The sequence below is a fragment of the Pelophylax lessonae genome (genome assembly GCF_965119305.1).
Source record: "Pelophylax lessonae genome assembly, chromosome: 1".
Lineage (NCBI taxonomy): Eukaryota > Metazoa > Chordata > Amphibia > Anura > Ranidae > Pelophylax > Pelophylax lessonae.
In genome coordinates this window covers 457132918-457150633 of record NC_138768.1, presented here as the reverse complement: position 1 = coordinate 457150633, position 17716 = coordinate 457132918, and the positions used below count along the sequence as shown (strand labels likewise).

Here is a 17716-nt window from a genome sequence, read left to right as displayed (position 1 = left end):
TGATGCACTTTAAGCGCTGTAGCACCATTTATTTGTTTGTTTCATATTTTCTTTTTATTGGAAAGATTTGGTATAGCAGCTTTTATTATACACAGCCTTTATTTTCGTATGCGCTGATTTACAAATGACATTATACACATTTTTTTGAGCTTTATGCAACCTGCCATCTACTGTTCTGGCAGTGGTAATTTTTTTAAAAGTAACGAGTAACTATGCAGCACAAAAAAAAAATACTTGAGTAGAAGTATCGAAATCATGGAAAAAATGTAGTGAAGTAAAAGTAGAAGTAGGAGAAAAAAATTCTACTCTAGGAAAGTACAGATACCGCATTTCGGTACTTAAGTACAGTACTTAAGTAGTTCTACTTCGTTACTATACATCTCTGCCTTAAGGCATCAGCATACCAAGACATTTTGGACAATTTCATGCTCCCAGCTTTGTGGGAACAGTTTGGGGATGGCCCTTCCAGTTCCAACATGACTGTGCACCAGTGCACAAAGCAAGGTCCATAAAAGACTTGGATGAGCGAGTTTGGGTCCGACCTGACCTGGACAGAAAAACGCAAAGGACCCTTTTCAAAACTGCACCGCGGCCATCCGGGACATGTGTGAAAGCCTGTCACATTCACATGTTATGCAAATTGGATGCGGGTAAAAAGGTATCCAATTGGCATATATGTGAACACAGCCTGAAGCTTTTTGTTGAAAACAATATACATTGGGGACTGATTTGTAACCGTCATCATGGACTTGGATATTTTGTGCCATTTAGCTCGCTAACCTCCATGAACACACGCTGCTGTATAAACTGTGGGAAAGCAGGACCAGGATGCTATATACCAAGTGGTGCTCACAGCAGTTGGATGCAGGTCTTGGCTTCCCTTAGAGTAGGCATGTCAAACTGGAGTGTTTTGGGTGTCACATGGCCCGCATACTTCTTTGCAGCCCTCAGACTGTATAGGGATTGCATTTAAAATAGGCTTCAGCTGTTTTTCCATTTGATGAAAGCTGCATTTTTTATATAACGTGGTATCTTAATCCTTAAGGAATAGTTTTATGAGTTGAAGTTGCTACTATATTGTAAGGTGTATGGAAATGGTCTGTTAGTAATACCATTGAAAGCCGATTTTTATATCTCTTTGAAAAATGCAACAAAAACCCCTGATGATCTTGCCAGAAATTCGGTGACTATGTATCTACTTGTGCACTTTACATGAGCTGCACTGAAATCCCAAGATGTCTTTTCAGCTCTTCCCAGTTCACCTAGGGTAGTAACACTGCTCCTCCAGATACAGTACAGCAAGTGAGCTTCTTAGGACAGAAAGTATGTTACTGGTAGGATCACCAAAAGAAAAATGCAATAATATAATATTTGTTCTTGGGTTTAGATGCACTTTAATTACACAATCTGTTTTCCAGAGGGAGATTCTCCTTCACTTCAGTGAAGACAACAAAACAGTATTAACTATAAACCAAAATAGTTGTAAAGTTTTGTATTTAAAGTGATTGTAAACTTTTTTTTGCTTTTTTAATAAAATAATCATGTATACTTGCTGTGGGGGCCACTCGTGCGTGCATGCTCCCGAGCCATAAGACACACAGAGCGGGACTCGGTCCTGCCACCTGCTCCCTCGTAACTAGCTCTAATTGATAGCAGCGGGAGCCAATGGCTTCACTACTATATCTGAACCAATGAGAAACAAGAAAGCCTTGGCTCTTGTGCACATTGCTGTATCAAGATCGGGCTCTGGTATTTATTTGGGGGGGGGGGGTGGGATGCAGGAGGAGCTGCATGCAGAAAGTTTTTACCTTACTGCATGAAATGCAGTAAGGTAAAAACCTTTTGCCTTTACAACCACTTTAGTCCCGGTTCACACTTATGCTAAATTTATGTGGTTTTTATGCCTTCCAGAACGCATAGATTCGCATGACAAGTGAAAAAACATTGCTTCCTATGAAGGCTGGTCACATAGATGTGGTGCAATTCTGGTGCGGTTCCAAAAAAGGGTCGTGTGTGAGTTTAGTACAAAGTGGTGCAATTTAAGGGCTCTTTCACATGGCCGCTCCGATTTTTTTTTCCGCTGCAGCACTTTTTTTTTTTATCTCACGGACACGGATGAAACTTGTGTCATTCGCTCCGTGTGTGCGCATATCATCCCATCCATTTGCGGATGATATACGGACATAATGTATGTCTATGGGGATTGCGGATGTCAGGGGATGACACCACTGACATCCGATTATGCATCCCTTTCCGTTTTTTAAACTGAAGAAATATAGGGTTCTGTTCCGTTCCAAAAAACAGGACAGAACTGAAAGGACGAAAATTTGATGGTCATCCGCTGACATCCGCAATCCCATTCACATGCATTATGTCAGTTTTTCATCCGCAAAAAATGGGATGAAATACGGACATACGGAGCGCCCGTGTGAAAGAGCCCTTAAGCTCTATAGCCTGTGAGAATCGTATCTGAAAAGCAAAAATCACACCAAAAAATCGCACTGCACTGGCACTCCAAATTGCATGTAGAATCTAAACACATCGCACCGCATCAGTGTGAACGCCTGCCTAACTCTACTATTTGTTGCACTGACAGTGATCACCAGGACAAACAGAGGTGGTCAGCCTTCCCACTGAGATCACCAACAACAATAAAATCCAACCGAGGATCTAAAAAGTCACATTCTATCCAAAGCTAAATTTTGAACTTTGGATACATTTAGCCCAGAGTAGCTATAATGCAGTCCCTGAAAGATATATTTCACTGCCTGAAGGTTGCTACATGAAACAAGATTCTTACCATGTCTTAATTTAACTAATTGTTCTTTGTAATAATGGTTTTTATTTTTTTTTTAACATGACCAGTTTAATATATATACACACACACATACATACATACATACATACATGTGCATCTCTAAAAAGGAGAATATTAAAAAAAAAGTTGATTTATTTCAGTAATTCAATTCAAAAAGTGAAACTCATACAGTATATTGATTCATTACACACATAGTGATATACAGTATTTCAAACATTTCTTTCTTTTAATATTGAAGATTACGGCTTACAGCTATTGAAAACCCAAAATTCAGTATCTCAGAAAATTTGAATATTGTAAAAAAGTTAAATATTGTAGACTCATAATGTCACACTTTAACCACTTCCCGCCCGCCCTATAGGCGATTGACAGCGGGAAAGTTGTTGCATTATCCTGACCGGACATCATATGACGGCGGCAGGATAATGCGCCCCGGGGGGCGCGCAGAGCGGCGATCGGTAATGCGGCGTGTCACACTGACACACCGCATCTCCGATCTCGGTAAAGAGCCTATTGACGTAGGCTCTTTACCATGTGACCAGCTGTGTCCAATCACGGCTGGTCACATAGTACACAGGAAGAGCCGTTGATTGGCTTTCCTCAGTACGTGCTGATCATTGATTACCAGTGCAGACCCTCGGGGGGTGCCACTAGAACCACCAGGGATGCCCACCCATGACCCCAGGGATGCCCACCCATGACCCCAGGGATGCCCACTATGGCCACCAGGGATGGCAATCAGGGCTCAGGGAGCCCACCAATGCCCTCCCCATCAGTGCTGCCCACCAGTGCCCATCATTGCCATCTATCAGTGCCGCCCACCAGTGCCCATTATTGCCCAATCAGTGCTGCCTATCAGTGCCCATCAGTGCTGCCCGTCAGTGCTGATCAGTGCTGCCTATCAGTGCCCACCAGTGCCGCCTATCAGTGCCCATTAGTGCCCATCAGTGCCACCTATCAGTGCCCATCAATTCCTCCTATCAGTGCCCAGCAGTGCCGCCTATCAGTGCCCACCAATGCTGCATATCAGTGCTACCTATCAGTGTCACATATCAGTGCCGCCTATCAGTGCCACCCCATCAGTGCCTCCTCATAAGTGCCTGTCAGTGCAGCCTCATCAGTGCTCATCAATGCAGGAAAAAACGTATTTATTTACAAAATTGTATAACATAAACAAAAAAAAATTATTTTTTTCAAACTTTTCGGTCTTTTTTTTTTATTTGTTTAGCAAAAAAGAAAAAACCTTGCAGTGATCAAATACCACCAAAAGAAAGCTCTATTTGTGGGGGGAAAATTACATAAATTTGGTGTAGGTACAGTGTTGCATGACCGCGCAATTGTCATTCAAAATGCAACAGCGCTAAAAGTTGAAAATTGGCCTGGGCAGGAAGGGGGTGAAAGTGCCCTGTATTGAAGTGGTTAATCAGCTAATTAACTCAAAACATAGATATATCCAGTAGGGATCGACTGATTATCGGCAAGGCCGATATATCGAGGGCCGATATTGACTTTTGCTGATATATCTGTATCGGCCCCGTGACGGATGGTGACGGGACCGTTGGCTTTTCCACTGTAGGAGTCGTAGGTTCTTCCTCCCTGTCTCTTGTGTGGAGTGACGTCATCTTCCGCGCCGCCACCGCTTCAGCTGTCCGGCCAAGTGTTTCCTGTATCGGTGTACTGTTGGTCCACCCGGAGACCTGTCACATCAAGCTTCCATCCATCCTTGTGACGGCATCGACGCCTGCTGGTGACGTTGACACTGGCCAGAAACCCAGCTAGCAGTACATCGGCGGTGGGGGCAAGTACACGGGCCCAGCCCGACATCCGACCAGTGTGTGTTTTTAACTTCTATTGATTTTATGCAATAAACTGTGTGTTATTGTACCTTTGCCTGGAGTGGAGCCTTTTTTACGTGTTTTCCACCACTATGCCATTTACCATCAGGTGTTTGTGACTGATTTCATTAATACAATTATTACCAGAAGCACTCCCTAACTTCCAGCCTTCTCACTGATCTGACTCTGCACCCAGGAGTCCCCATCGGAGCTGCTGAGGTTATACACAGGCTTTTCATCCACTGGTTGTTTGAGCGCCCTGTCTCTCTTTGTCTGCAAGAGTACCTGTCAAGTAATAAATAAAAAAAATAAAAAAATTTGTAAATGTACGAAAATATCGGCCAATACCGATATGCATTGGCAAAAATATCGGTATCGGCAACGAAAAACCGATATCGGTCGATCACTAATGTCCAGTATATACACATTATATTATACCCATAAATCTAATTTTTAAAACTATGCTTGTTAACTGTATTCTACTTGTGCTTGTCAACTCTGTAATGCATATAGGAAAGTGTTTGGACTTTAGCTAGGTTAGTGATATTCACTGCAGTAGTATCCTGGCAGAAAACCAAATTCTTTCCAGATTTACGTGGTTACCGTTTACCTAGATACAGATTACAGGTTTGGTAGCCCTTGGCCTGCATTCACTCTCTAGGGTCTGGGTGTAGCTACTCCATACATATACATTACTTAATGGTCCTGTAATCTGTTTTTCATGAAATAGTTTCTTACCATGCTCTTCTGCCTCCATGTAATGTTTTCCATGAGCTCCGCAACCCTCTCCTTTTTCCCCTTTTCTTCCATTTGTTTGGAATGAGCTGTGCACCTTAGTTGAGGTAATGTGCACTGCTCTGTTCACAATACAGATCCCATAGTTCATAGTCCATAGTCCCTATTCCTTTGCAGTAGCAAGCAAAAAAAAAGGTGGTTATATTCCTGGAAGCCATGAATATTTGGAGGAGGCTATAGGTATTTGGAGGAGCAATAGAAGGCACCTTTTTTTTTTTTTTTTTTTTAGGAATACATACATATTTGAATAGATTTTTTAATGAGAGTTTAATCTCTCTACAACTCATGCATCTTTTAGCCTTTCTGTTTTTTTTTTTTATCTGAAAAATATTTGTATTCAAATGAATTTGTAATCTAAAATTATGGCCATTTTTTAAAGAATAAAATGCTGTTAATTTGGATAAATTAGAACAAGGCATTTAGAGCTGCTTTCACATTTTACACTTCTATTTTCTTCTCGTGGACTGAAAGCGTTTCAGCAAAGTACAAATGCTACATGTGAAGAAACTAAGCCTGAAATACTGTGTGTGTATATATATTTATATTTTTAGCACCCACTTATTTTGTACTATTGTACATAGGAAAGTAAATTACCACAGCAAACGCAATAGAAATAAATACACAAATGAAAGAGTGTATCACATTTTCCATTTTTTAGCTTTTTGTGGTTAAATTATTCCCCTGTGAAAGGGCGCGGAGCACAGGGAGAGTCATGCTGTGAGATGTGACATGAATGTGTGTAGGTGGCGGGATGGGAGCCATGAGAGAGCATTTGTAAGCAGGGGGACGCCTGTATCACATATTAGTCATTTACAAAGGAGGGTCAGCTACATGATGGAGCAGTTTGTACAGTACAGTGCCTGACAACATCACATTAACCTAGTTATTAAGATATTTAGCCAGTGAATGGTATAGAATATATTGAAACTTTGTATACAATATCAGTATGAATTTAACTGGTTTGTTTTTTTAAACAATAAAATACCAGTCAATATCTATTAAGAGAACATTCCTAAAATCCTCAAATAAAATTCTTGTTTTTCTGTGCTTTTACTGGCATTTTATGTTAGGATCTCTTTAAAGCGATGCTAAAGGCTGAAGGTTTTTTACCTTCATGCATAAAAAACCTTCATTACGCAGCTCCCCTCACAGCCCCTTCTAGTACTTTGATCGCAATCCAGAGCCATTGGCACCTACTGCTGTCAATCACAGCTCACAGCCAGTGAGGGAGGGGGGGGCGAGTTTCGTTCTGTATGTCTTATGGACAAACAGAGCACGGCTTGGGAGCAAGGACGCATGCGTGCCCCCATAGCAAGCAGTTTGCTATGGGGGCACTCGGAGAAGAAGAGGGGCCAGGAGCAGAAGCTGGGACCCAAGAAGAGGAGGATCAGGGCTGCTCTGTGCAAAAAACATTGCACAGAGCAGGTAAATATAGCATATTTTTGTTATTTTAAAAAATTGAACAAAATATCCTTAACATCACTTTAACCACCCTTCTGTATTGTAGCCATAGGGGCTCACTTGTTCTGCACTGCTTCCATTCACAGAATGCCTTGTTTTTTTTCAGTGAATATTAGGTGTTTGCTATTTGGGATAGGTAGGGAGGCAACATCACAATTTCAGTAAACCATACACTAAAGTTAAGGTTAGTGCTCACAAAGAAAATATATTACCTATCTTTGGTAAAATATAAAAGATGAGGTTGTATTGAGTAAGTAGATACCAAACATGTCAAGCAATAAAATGGCATGTACCCATCAGGTTAGAGTTATCTGTCAATGATGGCTCTACAATACTCTTGCTCTGGTAAATGTGTGGTGCTATGCATCATTAACCGTCTTTTTCGTGCATAGCCACATTTTTTTTGTGCCTTTTTTTTTTTTTTAATTTAAAGTATGTTACTTTTTTCACTCAACTTTATTGCTATCACATGGGGGCGCATTAGCCCCCTGTGTGATAGCATACTGTACATGACAAGCTAACTGAAACACAACCTGTCTATATTCCAGCTAGCATAGGACTCTGCTTTTCAGCTCTGGACAGTTTATGTGGGCCCTTTTTCCCCAGTTGTTTGGGACCAGATCTGTAGCAGTTCACCTGCCCTTGTCTCTAAACTCTCACTTCTTGTGAGTGGCTAGCCACGTTGGGTATGTGTTTCAGTTAGGACAAGACTCCACTTTTAAGTAAAGGCCAGTTTATCAATTCCTTGCAGTTATTTGTACCAGAGATGCAGCAGTTTTTCTTCTGTCCCCTTATCTAAGGACTCATGTTTAGGCTAGGTTCACATTGCTGCGATACTATTTTGATCTGACTTTCAGTGCGAATGTGTAGGATGCAACCTTGATAAGGTTTTTCTTTTACTTGTATACTGCACTGGAATCACACCAATGTAGTACAGGAACCTTTTCCAAAATTGTTCTGTTCTGAGTCACATTGATGTGAACGGACACCATTAAAAAAATATGATTTCCATTGTCATGCGATTCTGGGTGACTCAAGTCGCATCTGAGATTACACTAGCATCAACCAGGCCTGAGTGAGTGGCTAGCGAGCCATATGCTGTATTGGGGCTTTTCTGTGAGTGTTCCTGAAGAAGGTGGGTGGCTTCTGTTAGAAACATGTCTGGCATTAAACAGCGGTTGCCCTGCAAATGTGAGTAACCCGCCTAATCATGACCTAATGTTCAAAGTCCAGCTTGGTACAGAGAAGGATTGAGATTTCCTCAATTCTCAGTTGAATACTCCTGTGAATTCCTCCGCCCCCCCCTTTTTTCAATCTTTAGAGAGCTCATTCCTGTTACAGCAGAGGCATTTACTTCAGTTCTGCATCATTTTATGCCTCAGTTGGTCCAACTAAGGTTAAGAATGCCTAATATTGGCCCAACAGGGGTTTAAAATGCCTAATATCTTTGGTTTTGGAAACCCTCTAGAGAACCAGTTGGCCTCCTAGGCGTTTCATAATCCAGCTATTTCTGCAGTGCATATTCCCAGGGTTAAAAACTGGCAGGCAGACTTTCTCAGCAGGATATATTTCTTTCCTAAAAACATGAAAAATGAGTTATGACTGCTGATTGTTGCTCAATTTTATCAGAGTGATACAGAACGGGTTTGAACTTCATCATGAAGATTAACAGGACTGTCCGTTCTGGGATATTTTGCAGGTTCCACCAGGGCTGAGAGGTCAAGCGCACCTAAAAGTTTGGGGTAACCGTCACCTAAATGATGGAGGACTTATTTTTCACAACTCTACAACTGTTACAGTGGATAGCAAAGGATTATCACTCTTTATACAGACCGATAAACCAGTGTATAAACCAAAGCAAAAAGGTGAGAAATGTACACATATGTTGTATGTATTTGGAGCAAAACAAAAAGTTAACAATTAATGGCTGGATCACCCTGTGTCAATATTGTGACTGTCTCATGTCTCTTCGCTTTTATGCTATAAGTGTTTGCTATACAATAGGCATGTTGGAGGAACATCACATTTACAAGATCTACAGATATATAGTATTTTTGTATTTTGTCAGCTGAATGTCTTTTGAAAATATTGTGCCCTTATTTCTGCTGTAGACGATTGCAAAGCAGTATTTCTATACAGACTGAAAAAAAACGGAAACATCACAAATTGTCCTCACAGGTTTGCCATTTTAAGCTTGGCAAATTAAACAGCATTAGGTACTAATCAAAGCAGAACTCCAATCAAAAGCTTTTCTAGATTTCTATAGAGTGGGGAATGTTTAGAACCTCTGTCTGGTTTTTATTGAAACCTGGAAATCATTAGGGAAATTTCTCTTTACGTTCTGCTCCAGGGACACAACATGATGGGAGAATTCATACCATTGACAGTTGTCACTGGACAAGATTTCCTCTTGTTTCCTGTACCTGTTATAGCCATAAAACATTTGTTATCCTCTCATTTTCTTATGACAATGGTCGCAAAGGGCTGATAGAGAGGTAAAACTTCCCTGGCCATGACACAGACAGTAAACCCTTCAGGTAACCCTTTCCTAATCTATCCAAGAGTAGAAAACATTTTGGCTGGAGATCAACTTTACAATTATTGGTTTGTGAGATGGAACAGAATTGCATTTTTTAATCAAATTTCACCTGTGTCTCTTGACATTTCTATTTATAGTGATGATCAATATGTATATGGTGACACCGAATCTACGACCTGCAAGTGAAAAGGTAAGAAATTGGAAGCAAATGGCCTGCTTTTTGAAAACGAGAGCAAAAAATTGATTCTTGTTTCTAGGAATGAATCAGATACCAGAGCAGGTTTGAGGGTGGATGTCAAAATCTACCAAACAAGGCAGCAGCGTTGACTTACCTTTTAGACCCCGTTCACATGGGGGCGATTTGACGTGTAAAATCGCATGCCAAATTGCAGCCTATTGCTGGCAACGGCACTGTCCTAATTGGTTTTTTAAAAGTCGTTCCTGCACTACTTCAGGCGGCTTCGGGTGCGATCTCAAAAAACATCTGTGCATGAACCCGCACAGATGTCTTTCAAATCGCCCCCGAATACGCGCAATAAAATGTAGGTTTGGAATTGTGCACGTTCAGCTGAACTCGCACGATTTCAAACCTGCCTCCAATATAAAACGAGGGCTCACTCTTATTTTCATAAATCAGTACCAATGATTAACTGACACCTGATAACATCTCTGACTTGTTGAATGTTGAGAAGTCTTTCAGCTCTCTTATGCCTAAAGCTGATCTCCATGTTTTAGTTAAAGGGTAACTCCACTTTTGTGGGAAAAAAATAGTAAATAAAGAAAAACAATATAGCGTATACAATTGCGACATCATATTGTAATTGAATGTTATTAAAAATGACCTTTCCTTTTCAGTCTCCAGCTGTTATAATTTTCTGAAATTGCAATGCAATATGGCTACCTGGAGCTGTTCTGTACACAGAATGTGTACTGACCACACCCCAGAAACATAATTTCCTGCTTGTGTGATTGGCTCACCAATTTTCCTTGAAGTCTGCCTAAGATGCATGTCAGATTTCTGGCATCCCATGCAACAAAAATATCATTTTTGGTGAGATACTCCCAATAGGAACACGTCTAAAGGGATGCAGGCCCAGCAGCTTTTCTCATTAAAGCCCTGCAGCTGCCACAGCTGATAGATAATTATGAAACCACTCCCATTTGACCCACTCAGCACAGAGGCACAGAGGAACAAACAGGGATTTCTTCAGAATAACAAAAGGTTGGAATCTGCAACAAAGTTTGTTAAAATCCTTGTAATGTACAGAGATCACCCAGAGGGGAATGTTTTTTTCTCAACAAAAGTGGAGTTATGCTTTAAGTTTAAATAGTTTGTTTGGACCAGACTGGTCCTCCAAACAAACTATTTACTTCACAAACAGATGCAGTGGCTGTGTGTGCTGTATAAGTTGTATGTAACCTCAATAATATACAGTATACAGCAAAGTGTTCTGGCAGCAGGATAGGGATCCCACTCCCCGTACACAATTGAGTCAGGCTGAGTGCTACTTAGCCAATCACAGGAAGCTTTGTATTTTGTGAATGAATACAAAGCTTTCTCTGTTTGGCTGAGACAAAGAGGTGGGTGGATGACATCATGATATCTGACTCAGGCAATCAGAGGAAGCTTTGGAAGTTCTCATCCCTTTGCCAGAACACAGTGCTATATTACTGTATGTAGTTAATTTGGAGCAGCTTGATCCCAAAATAACTATTTAATGTTCACTAAAAGCTGAAGATCAGCTTTAACCACTTAAGCCCAGGAAGATTTTACCCCCTTCCTGACCAGGGCCTATTTTGCGATTCGGCACTGCGTTGCTTTAACGGACAATTGCGCGGTCGTGTGACGCTGTACCTAAACGAATTTTACGTCCTTTTTTTCCCACAAACAGAGCTTTCTTTTGGTGGTATTTGATCACCTGTGCGATTTTTTGATCATGCGCTATAAAGAAAAAAATAGCATCAATTTTGCAAAAATACTAATATTTTTCACATTTTTTTTTATATGAAATTCCCAGAAAAAAAAATGTAAAAATCTAAATTTTTTAACATTTTAGGCCAATTTGTTTTCTGCTACATATGTTTGGTAAAAAAAAAATCGCAAAAAGCGTATTTTGATTGGTTTGCGCAAAAGTTATTGCGTTTACTAACTAAGGGAAAGATTTTTGTCATTTTTGTTGTTTTGTTTTTTAACGAGTAATGGCAGCGATCTGCGATTTTTTTTGCGGGACTGCGACATTGCGGCGGACAGATCGGACCCTTGACTGACATTTTTGACACTTTTGGGGTTACCAGTGACATTACTACAGTAATCAGTGCTATACATATGCACTGTTACTGTAAAATTACACTGGCAGTGAAGGGGTTAACTTTTTTTTGAGAGGGAGGGGTTATGTGTGTCCCTAGGGTCGTGTTTCTAACTCTGATTGGATGTGGCTACTTGTGTAAGAACAGAGATCAACGGTCCTACATAGTAGAACCGTGTGATCGCCATTTTTACACAGGGGAGAATGACAGGCGGCTGTATTTACATTAGCCTCCAGCCTTTCTCCCAGTCAGGAGGTTGGAGTCTTTGGCCCGCCATGCCTATACGGTGGCGGGCTCTATGCTCAAACCTATTTTCGCTTCTGTCATGGTGGCTCAGGCGGTGGCGGACTGGACCAAGGTGATTAGACGCACTCTCGTGTCTGACGCTGCTCCACCTGCTACGCTGGAAATGGTGGACCAAATTCATCAAGGGGTCATGTTTTTGTGCGATGCGGCCTTGAATTAGGCCCTGTTAGCTGCACGCCTGTTTAGTGTCACGGTGCTTAACCGTCTACTGATCTGGCTGAAGAGCTGGTCGGCTGACCAGACGTCACGGAAAACAGTGGCTGACTTTCCTTATGCTGGGTCTCGCCTTTTTGGCGAGGCCTTGGATACTTTGGTGAAAGGAGTCACTGGGGGCAAAAGCACTCTGCTGCCCCAGAATCTGAATAATAAGTCCTTTCGCGGCAAGCGGGGTTCCGCCTCTAGACCCACTCAGGGGTCCTTTCGTGCCTTTAAGTCACAATTTAAGGGCAAACCCTTCAAGGGCCAAAGTGGCCAGAAGAAACCCTGGTCGGGTAAGCAAAAGTCCGGCCATGCCGGTACGGCGGCTCAGCCCGCCTCCGCCTGAAGGGACGCCCTCACCCGTTTCAGGGGTGGGGTGACGTTTGCGTGGTTTCCTCCAACCTTGGCTGCTCCGTATTCCGGACAGGTGGGTTCAGGAAATCATTCGATCAGGATACAAGATCGAATTCCTTTCACGGCCGGCGGACAGATTTTTTCCCTCAAATCTTCAGTTGACCCCAGGGCGTTTACAGGACCTGCATCAAGCGGTGCAGGATCTCCTGGCTCAGGGGGTTATTGTCCCGGTTCGGGGGTTTTACTCCAATCTGATCACTGTGCCCAGAAAGGAGGGCAAGGTGCGTCCTATCCTGGGCTTGAAAGCTCTGAACCGCTTCATGCGCGTTCGGAAGTTCTGCATGGAATCCCTCTGCTCAGTGGTGGCCTCCCTGAGTCCAGGGGAATTCCTGGCCTCTATCGACCTGAAGGATGCTTACCTTCACATCCCCATTTTCGAGGGTCATAAGAGGTACGTCCAGTTCGCCATTGCAGAGGACCATTATCAGTTTGTAGCGTTACCTTTCGGTCTCGCTTCGGCTCCAAGGGTCTTTACCAAAGTGCTGTCGCCTGTTCTGGGCCTGTTGAGGGCACAGGGCATTGCGGTCTTGGGATATCTGGACGATCTCCTGTTAAGATCGAGTGCCAGTTAGAGCCTGACGTGCGATCTGTCAACTACGGTGCAGACGCTTCGGGAGTTCGGTTGGACCATCAACGTTCAGAAGTCGACGTTGTCTCCTTCCCTATCTGGGAATGGTTCTGGACTCCGCTCAAGCGAAGGTTTTTCTGCCGGAGGACAAGCTCCAGACCCTTCAAAACGAGGTCAGGTCCCTCAGGGACAACCAGTCCTCGTCGCTCAGGACCTGTATGTGGTGCCTGGGGTTGATGGTATCAGCCTTCGAGGCGATCCCGTTTGCTCAGTTTCACACTCGATCTCTCCAAGCGGGGATTCTGGCCAGGTGGGACAGACTTCCTCAGTCCTTGGATCTGAGGGTCTCGTTGAGTCGCCAGACCAGAGGGGATCTTCTGTGGTGGCTTCAGTCCTCGGCTGTGTCGGAAGGAAAATCCTTCCGTCCGTTACTGTGGACAGTGATTACCACGGATGCCAGCCTGTCGGGCTGGGGTGGAGTCCTGGGCAACCTGTCTGCCCAGGGCATTTGGTCGGCGGAGGAATCCTCCCTTCCGATCAACATTTTGGAATTAAGAGCGATCAAGCTCTGTCTCCTCCAGTGGTCGGAGTACAGACGGACAATGCTACCGCGGTGGCTTACATGAACCACCAAGGGGGCACCAGGAGTGCCCGGGCGGCCTGAGAGGTGACCGGCATTCTGTCTTGGGCCGAGACTCATGTCCCAGAAATATCGGCAGTTCATATTCCGGGTGTGGAGAATTGGCAGGCCGACTATCTGAGCCGCCAGACCCTGGACCAGGGGGAATGGTCCCTACACCCAGAGGTCTTCCAAAGGCTGTGTGCGAAGTGGGGATCCCCAGATGAGGATCTGTTCGCATCTCGGCTAAACCACAAAGGTGGAAAGGTTCGTGGCAAGAACGCGCGATCCTCGGGCGGACGCCTCGGATGCGTTGGTGGCCCCTTGGCATCAGTATCGTCTGATGTATGCCTTTCCTCAGATTCAGTTGTTGTCCAGGTTCCTTCGCAGGCTGGCCTCGGAACGGTCCTGGTACGCGGACATCGTTCACCTAGCGGTCGAGCCTCCTTGGCGGCTACCACTGCGGGAAGATCTACTGTCTCAGGGACCGATCTTCCATCCTGCTTTACAGTCGCTGGCTTTAATGGCATGGCTGTTGAAAGCCAGGTCCTGAGAGACAGGGGTCTCTCCCCAGAGGTCATTCCTACTTTAATCAAGGCTAGGAAAGCCTCGTCTGGTAAGATTTATTACCGCACCTGGAAAGCTTATTTTGCCTGGTGTGAGTCCAGGGGGTTCTCTCCTCGCTCATACTCAGTGACGAGAGTGTTGGCTTTCCTTCAGACTGGTGTGGACCAGCGCCTGGCGCTGGCCACGATAAAGGGCCAGGTATCTGCACTGGCTGTTCTTTTTCAGCGCCCTGTGGCGTCTCATTCCTTAAATCGCACCTTCATTCAAGGCGTGCGACATTTGGCCCCTCCTCGGAGGGAGCCTTTACCTCCCTGGGACTTGAACTTGGTTCTGTCCGTGTTGCAGCGTGCTCCCTTTGAAAACATCCGGGAGATATCGTTGCCTCTTCTGTCTAAGAAGGTTGTCTTTCTAGTGGCGATCACTTCGGCTCGCAGAGTGTCGGAGCTGGCGGCGTTGTCTTGCCGCTCTCTTTACTTGGTGGTTCACAAGGACAAGGTGGTCTTGCGACCTCATTCGTCTTTACTCCCTAAGGTGGTCTCTGACTTTCACCTTAACGAGGACATTGTTTTGCCTTCACTCTGTGTGAAGCCGAAGCATCCTAAGGAGGTTGCATTGCATTCCTTGGATGTTGTCAGGGCGATCAGGGTTTACCTGTCGTCCACTGAATCCTTTCGGAAATCGGATTCCCTCTTTGTCCTTCCTGAGGGACCTCGGAAGGGCATGGCTGCGTCTGCAGCGACCATTACCAAATGGATCAGACAGACCATTGTACAGGCCTATGCTTTGAAGGAACGGGTTCCACCCTTCCCTGTTAAGGCGCACTCTATCAGATCATTGAGTACGTCCTGGGCCTACCGGCATCAGGCCTCGGTGGCCCAGGTGTGCAAGGCTGCGACTTGGTCGTCGGTGCACACCTTTTCCAAATTCTATAAGGTGGATGTTCTGGCATCGGCTGATGCCTCCTTTGGCCGCAAAGTTCTCAGTGCGGCAGTGCCATAGGGGACCCTTGTTGTTTTGTGGGTCCCTGGCTGTTGGGGTTGTTTATCCCCTGGGTTATTTGCTTTCCTGGGCTGTTGCTCCTGTTGAGCCTTTTCCGTTGCCCAGAAGGTTCTCTTACTGCGTATGTAAGGTTCCTTTCTCTGATGTGGGTACTGCGTTGCCTTTTCTACGGTTGCGTCTCCCACCCCTCATGTCTTCACTGCTTTGGGACGTCCCATTGGTGACGACTGTATGAGTGGGCGGCGACTGTCGGAGGACGTAAGAGAAAACTGAATTTTTGTAAAATCTTACCTTTCTCTGAGTCCTTCGACAGTCGCCGCCCCCGCCCCTCTTTTGGGGTTTTCTGGTACACTTACTGCTATGCTACCAAACTGAGTTGGGATGGCTTAATGCAGGGGGGGTATTGACCAGTGGGACAGCCCCCATGGGTGTGTCTATGCTAAAAGCTTTTGTTACTAACAAGTCTTATGCCTAGCTACTCCTGCGGAGCGGAAATCAATACCCATTGGTGACGACTGTATGAGTGGGCGGTGACTGTTGGAGGACTCAGAGAAAGGAATTTTACGGTAAGATTTTACAAAAATTCCGTTTTTTTTTTATTTAGGTATAAAATAGCATTTACTCTAAGTGCCATTTCACATCATAGGTTGTGACGCACGTGTTACTAAAACAATTGCAGTTGTGAACAGGCCCTTATTGATATTTTTCCAATATTTATACATTTTACAAAAATAATCTTTTTAAGAATAATATTATTATTTAATAGTATAGAATTGAATTTAGAACCTTTTATATTATATAGAGTTCTGATTTTGTTAATGTTCTTGTATTTTCAGGTTAACGCATACATCTTGGTAAGTACAGTATGTGTGTTTTTTAATACTCACACAGAAGTCACACGTTATTTCTCTTTTGTTCTCTAACAACTTTAAGACTAAGCTGTTTCACCCCCCTAACCGTCCGGCCAATTTTTGCAAATTCCAGCACGATCACACTTTGAATGACATATATATACTCAGGCATGCAACATTGTATTCAAATTAATTTTAAATCATGTTTTTGAGACAAATAGAGCTTTCTTTTGGTGGTGTTAAATCATCACTGTTTTTTTTATTTTTTTGCTATGAAAAGAAAAAAGACTAAAAATTTTGCAAAAAAAGTTTATATTAGTTTTTTGTTACAAAATTTAGCAAATAAATAATCGTTCTTCTTAAATTTAGGCTAGCATGTATTCTGACTTATTTCATTGGTAAAAATAACTATAGTATACAGTATATATTTGAAAATTAATCATTCCTGATGTACCGACCAACTCATTTCTTTGGGCCCAAAAATGCCAGGACAGTACAAATACCCCCCAAATTACCCCTTTTGAGAAAGTAGACAGTCCAAAGTATTTAGTAAGAGGACTGATGAGATTTTTATTTTTTTTTATAAATTCAACGATGATGAGATTTTTTAAGTTGTTTTTTTGTCACAATTTTTTTTAAAAAGCCGTCAATTTAACACGTTATTTTCCACACACAGCATAGCCATACTTACAATTATACCCCAAAACACACTCTGCTATGCATCCAGAGTATGAGGATACCATATGTATGAGATTTTTTCACAGCCTATGTGCATAGAGGGACCTAAAATCCAAGAAGCACCTTTGGGCTTTTAAGGAGCATAAATTATGTATCTAATTTCCTGACTACCTATCACATTTTTAGAGTCCCTAAATGCCAGGACAGGAGAAACACCCACAAAATAACCACATTTTGGAAAGAAAATACCCCAGGGTATTTTCTGAAAGGCATAGTGAGTCTATTGAATTTTTTTTGCTACAAGTTTTTGGAAAATGCAGCAAAGAAAGTGAAAATATATATATATATATATATATATATATATATATATTTTTTTTTTACACAGTCTTCAGTTAATAAGATAGTACTAACACACATCATAGGCATACTTAAAATTATACCCCAAAACACATTCCTCTACTCCTCCCAAATATGGTGATACCACATGTGAGACTTTTTTTTACAGCCTAGCCACATAGAGGGACCCAAAATCCAAGGAATACCTTCAGGTTTTGCTGGGGCATACATTACACATCTAATTTTTTGACTACCTATCACATTTCTGAAAATTGGAAACACCCACAAAATTAACACATTTTGGAATGCGCACACCCTAAGGTATTTTCTAAGAGACATGGTGAAGTCTTTATTTTTTTGCCACAAGTTTTTGAAAAATATTGAATAAAAATGTGTTTTTTTTTTTCACAAAACACCCCAAAACA

At 42.9% G+C, this 17716-nt stretch overlaps 1 protein-coding gene across 1 annotated transcript in view; it reads left to right on the top strand.

Moving 5' to 3' along the window:
- Window positions 1-17716, top strand: part of CPAMD8 (C3 and PZP like alpha-2-macroglobulin domain containing 8) — a 472168-nt gene that overhangs the window by 52553 nt on the left and 401899 nt on the right. The window contains exons 4-6 of the mRNA XM_082260961.1: window positions 8609-8774; window positions 9586-9638; window positions 16263-16280. Coding sequence (XP_082117087.1) covers window positions 8609-8774; window positions 9586-9638; window positions 16263-16280 — 237 coding nt within the window. The remainder of the gene's footprint in view (window positions 1-8608; window positions 8775-9585; window positions 9639-16262; window positions 16281-17716) is intronic.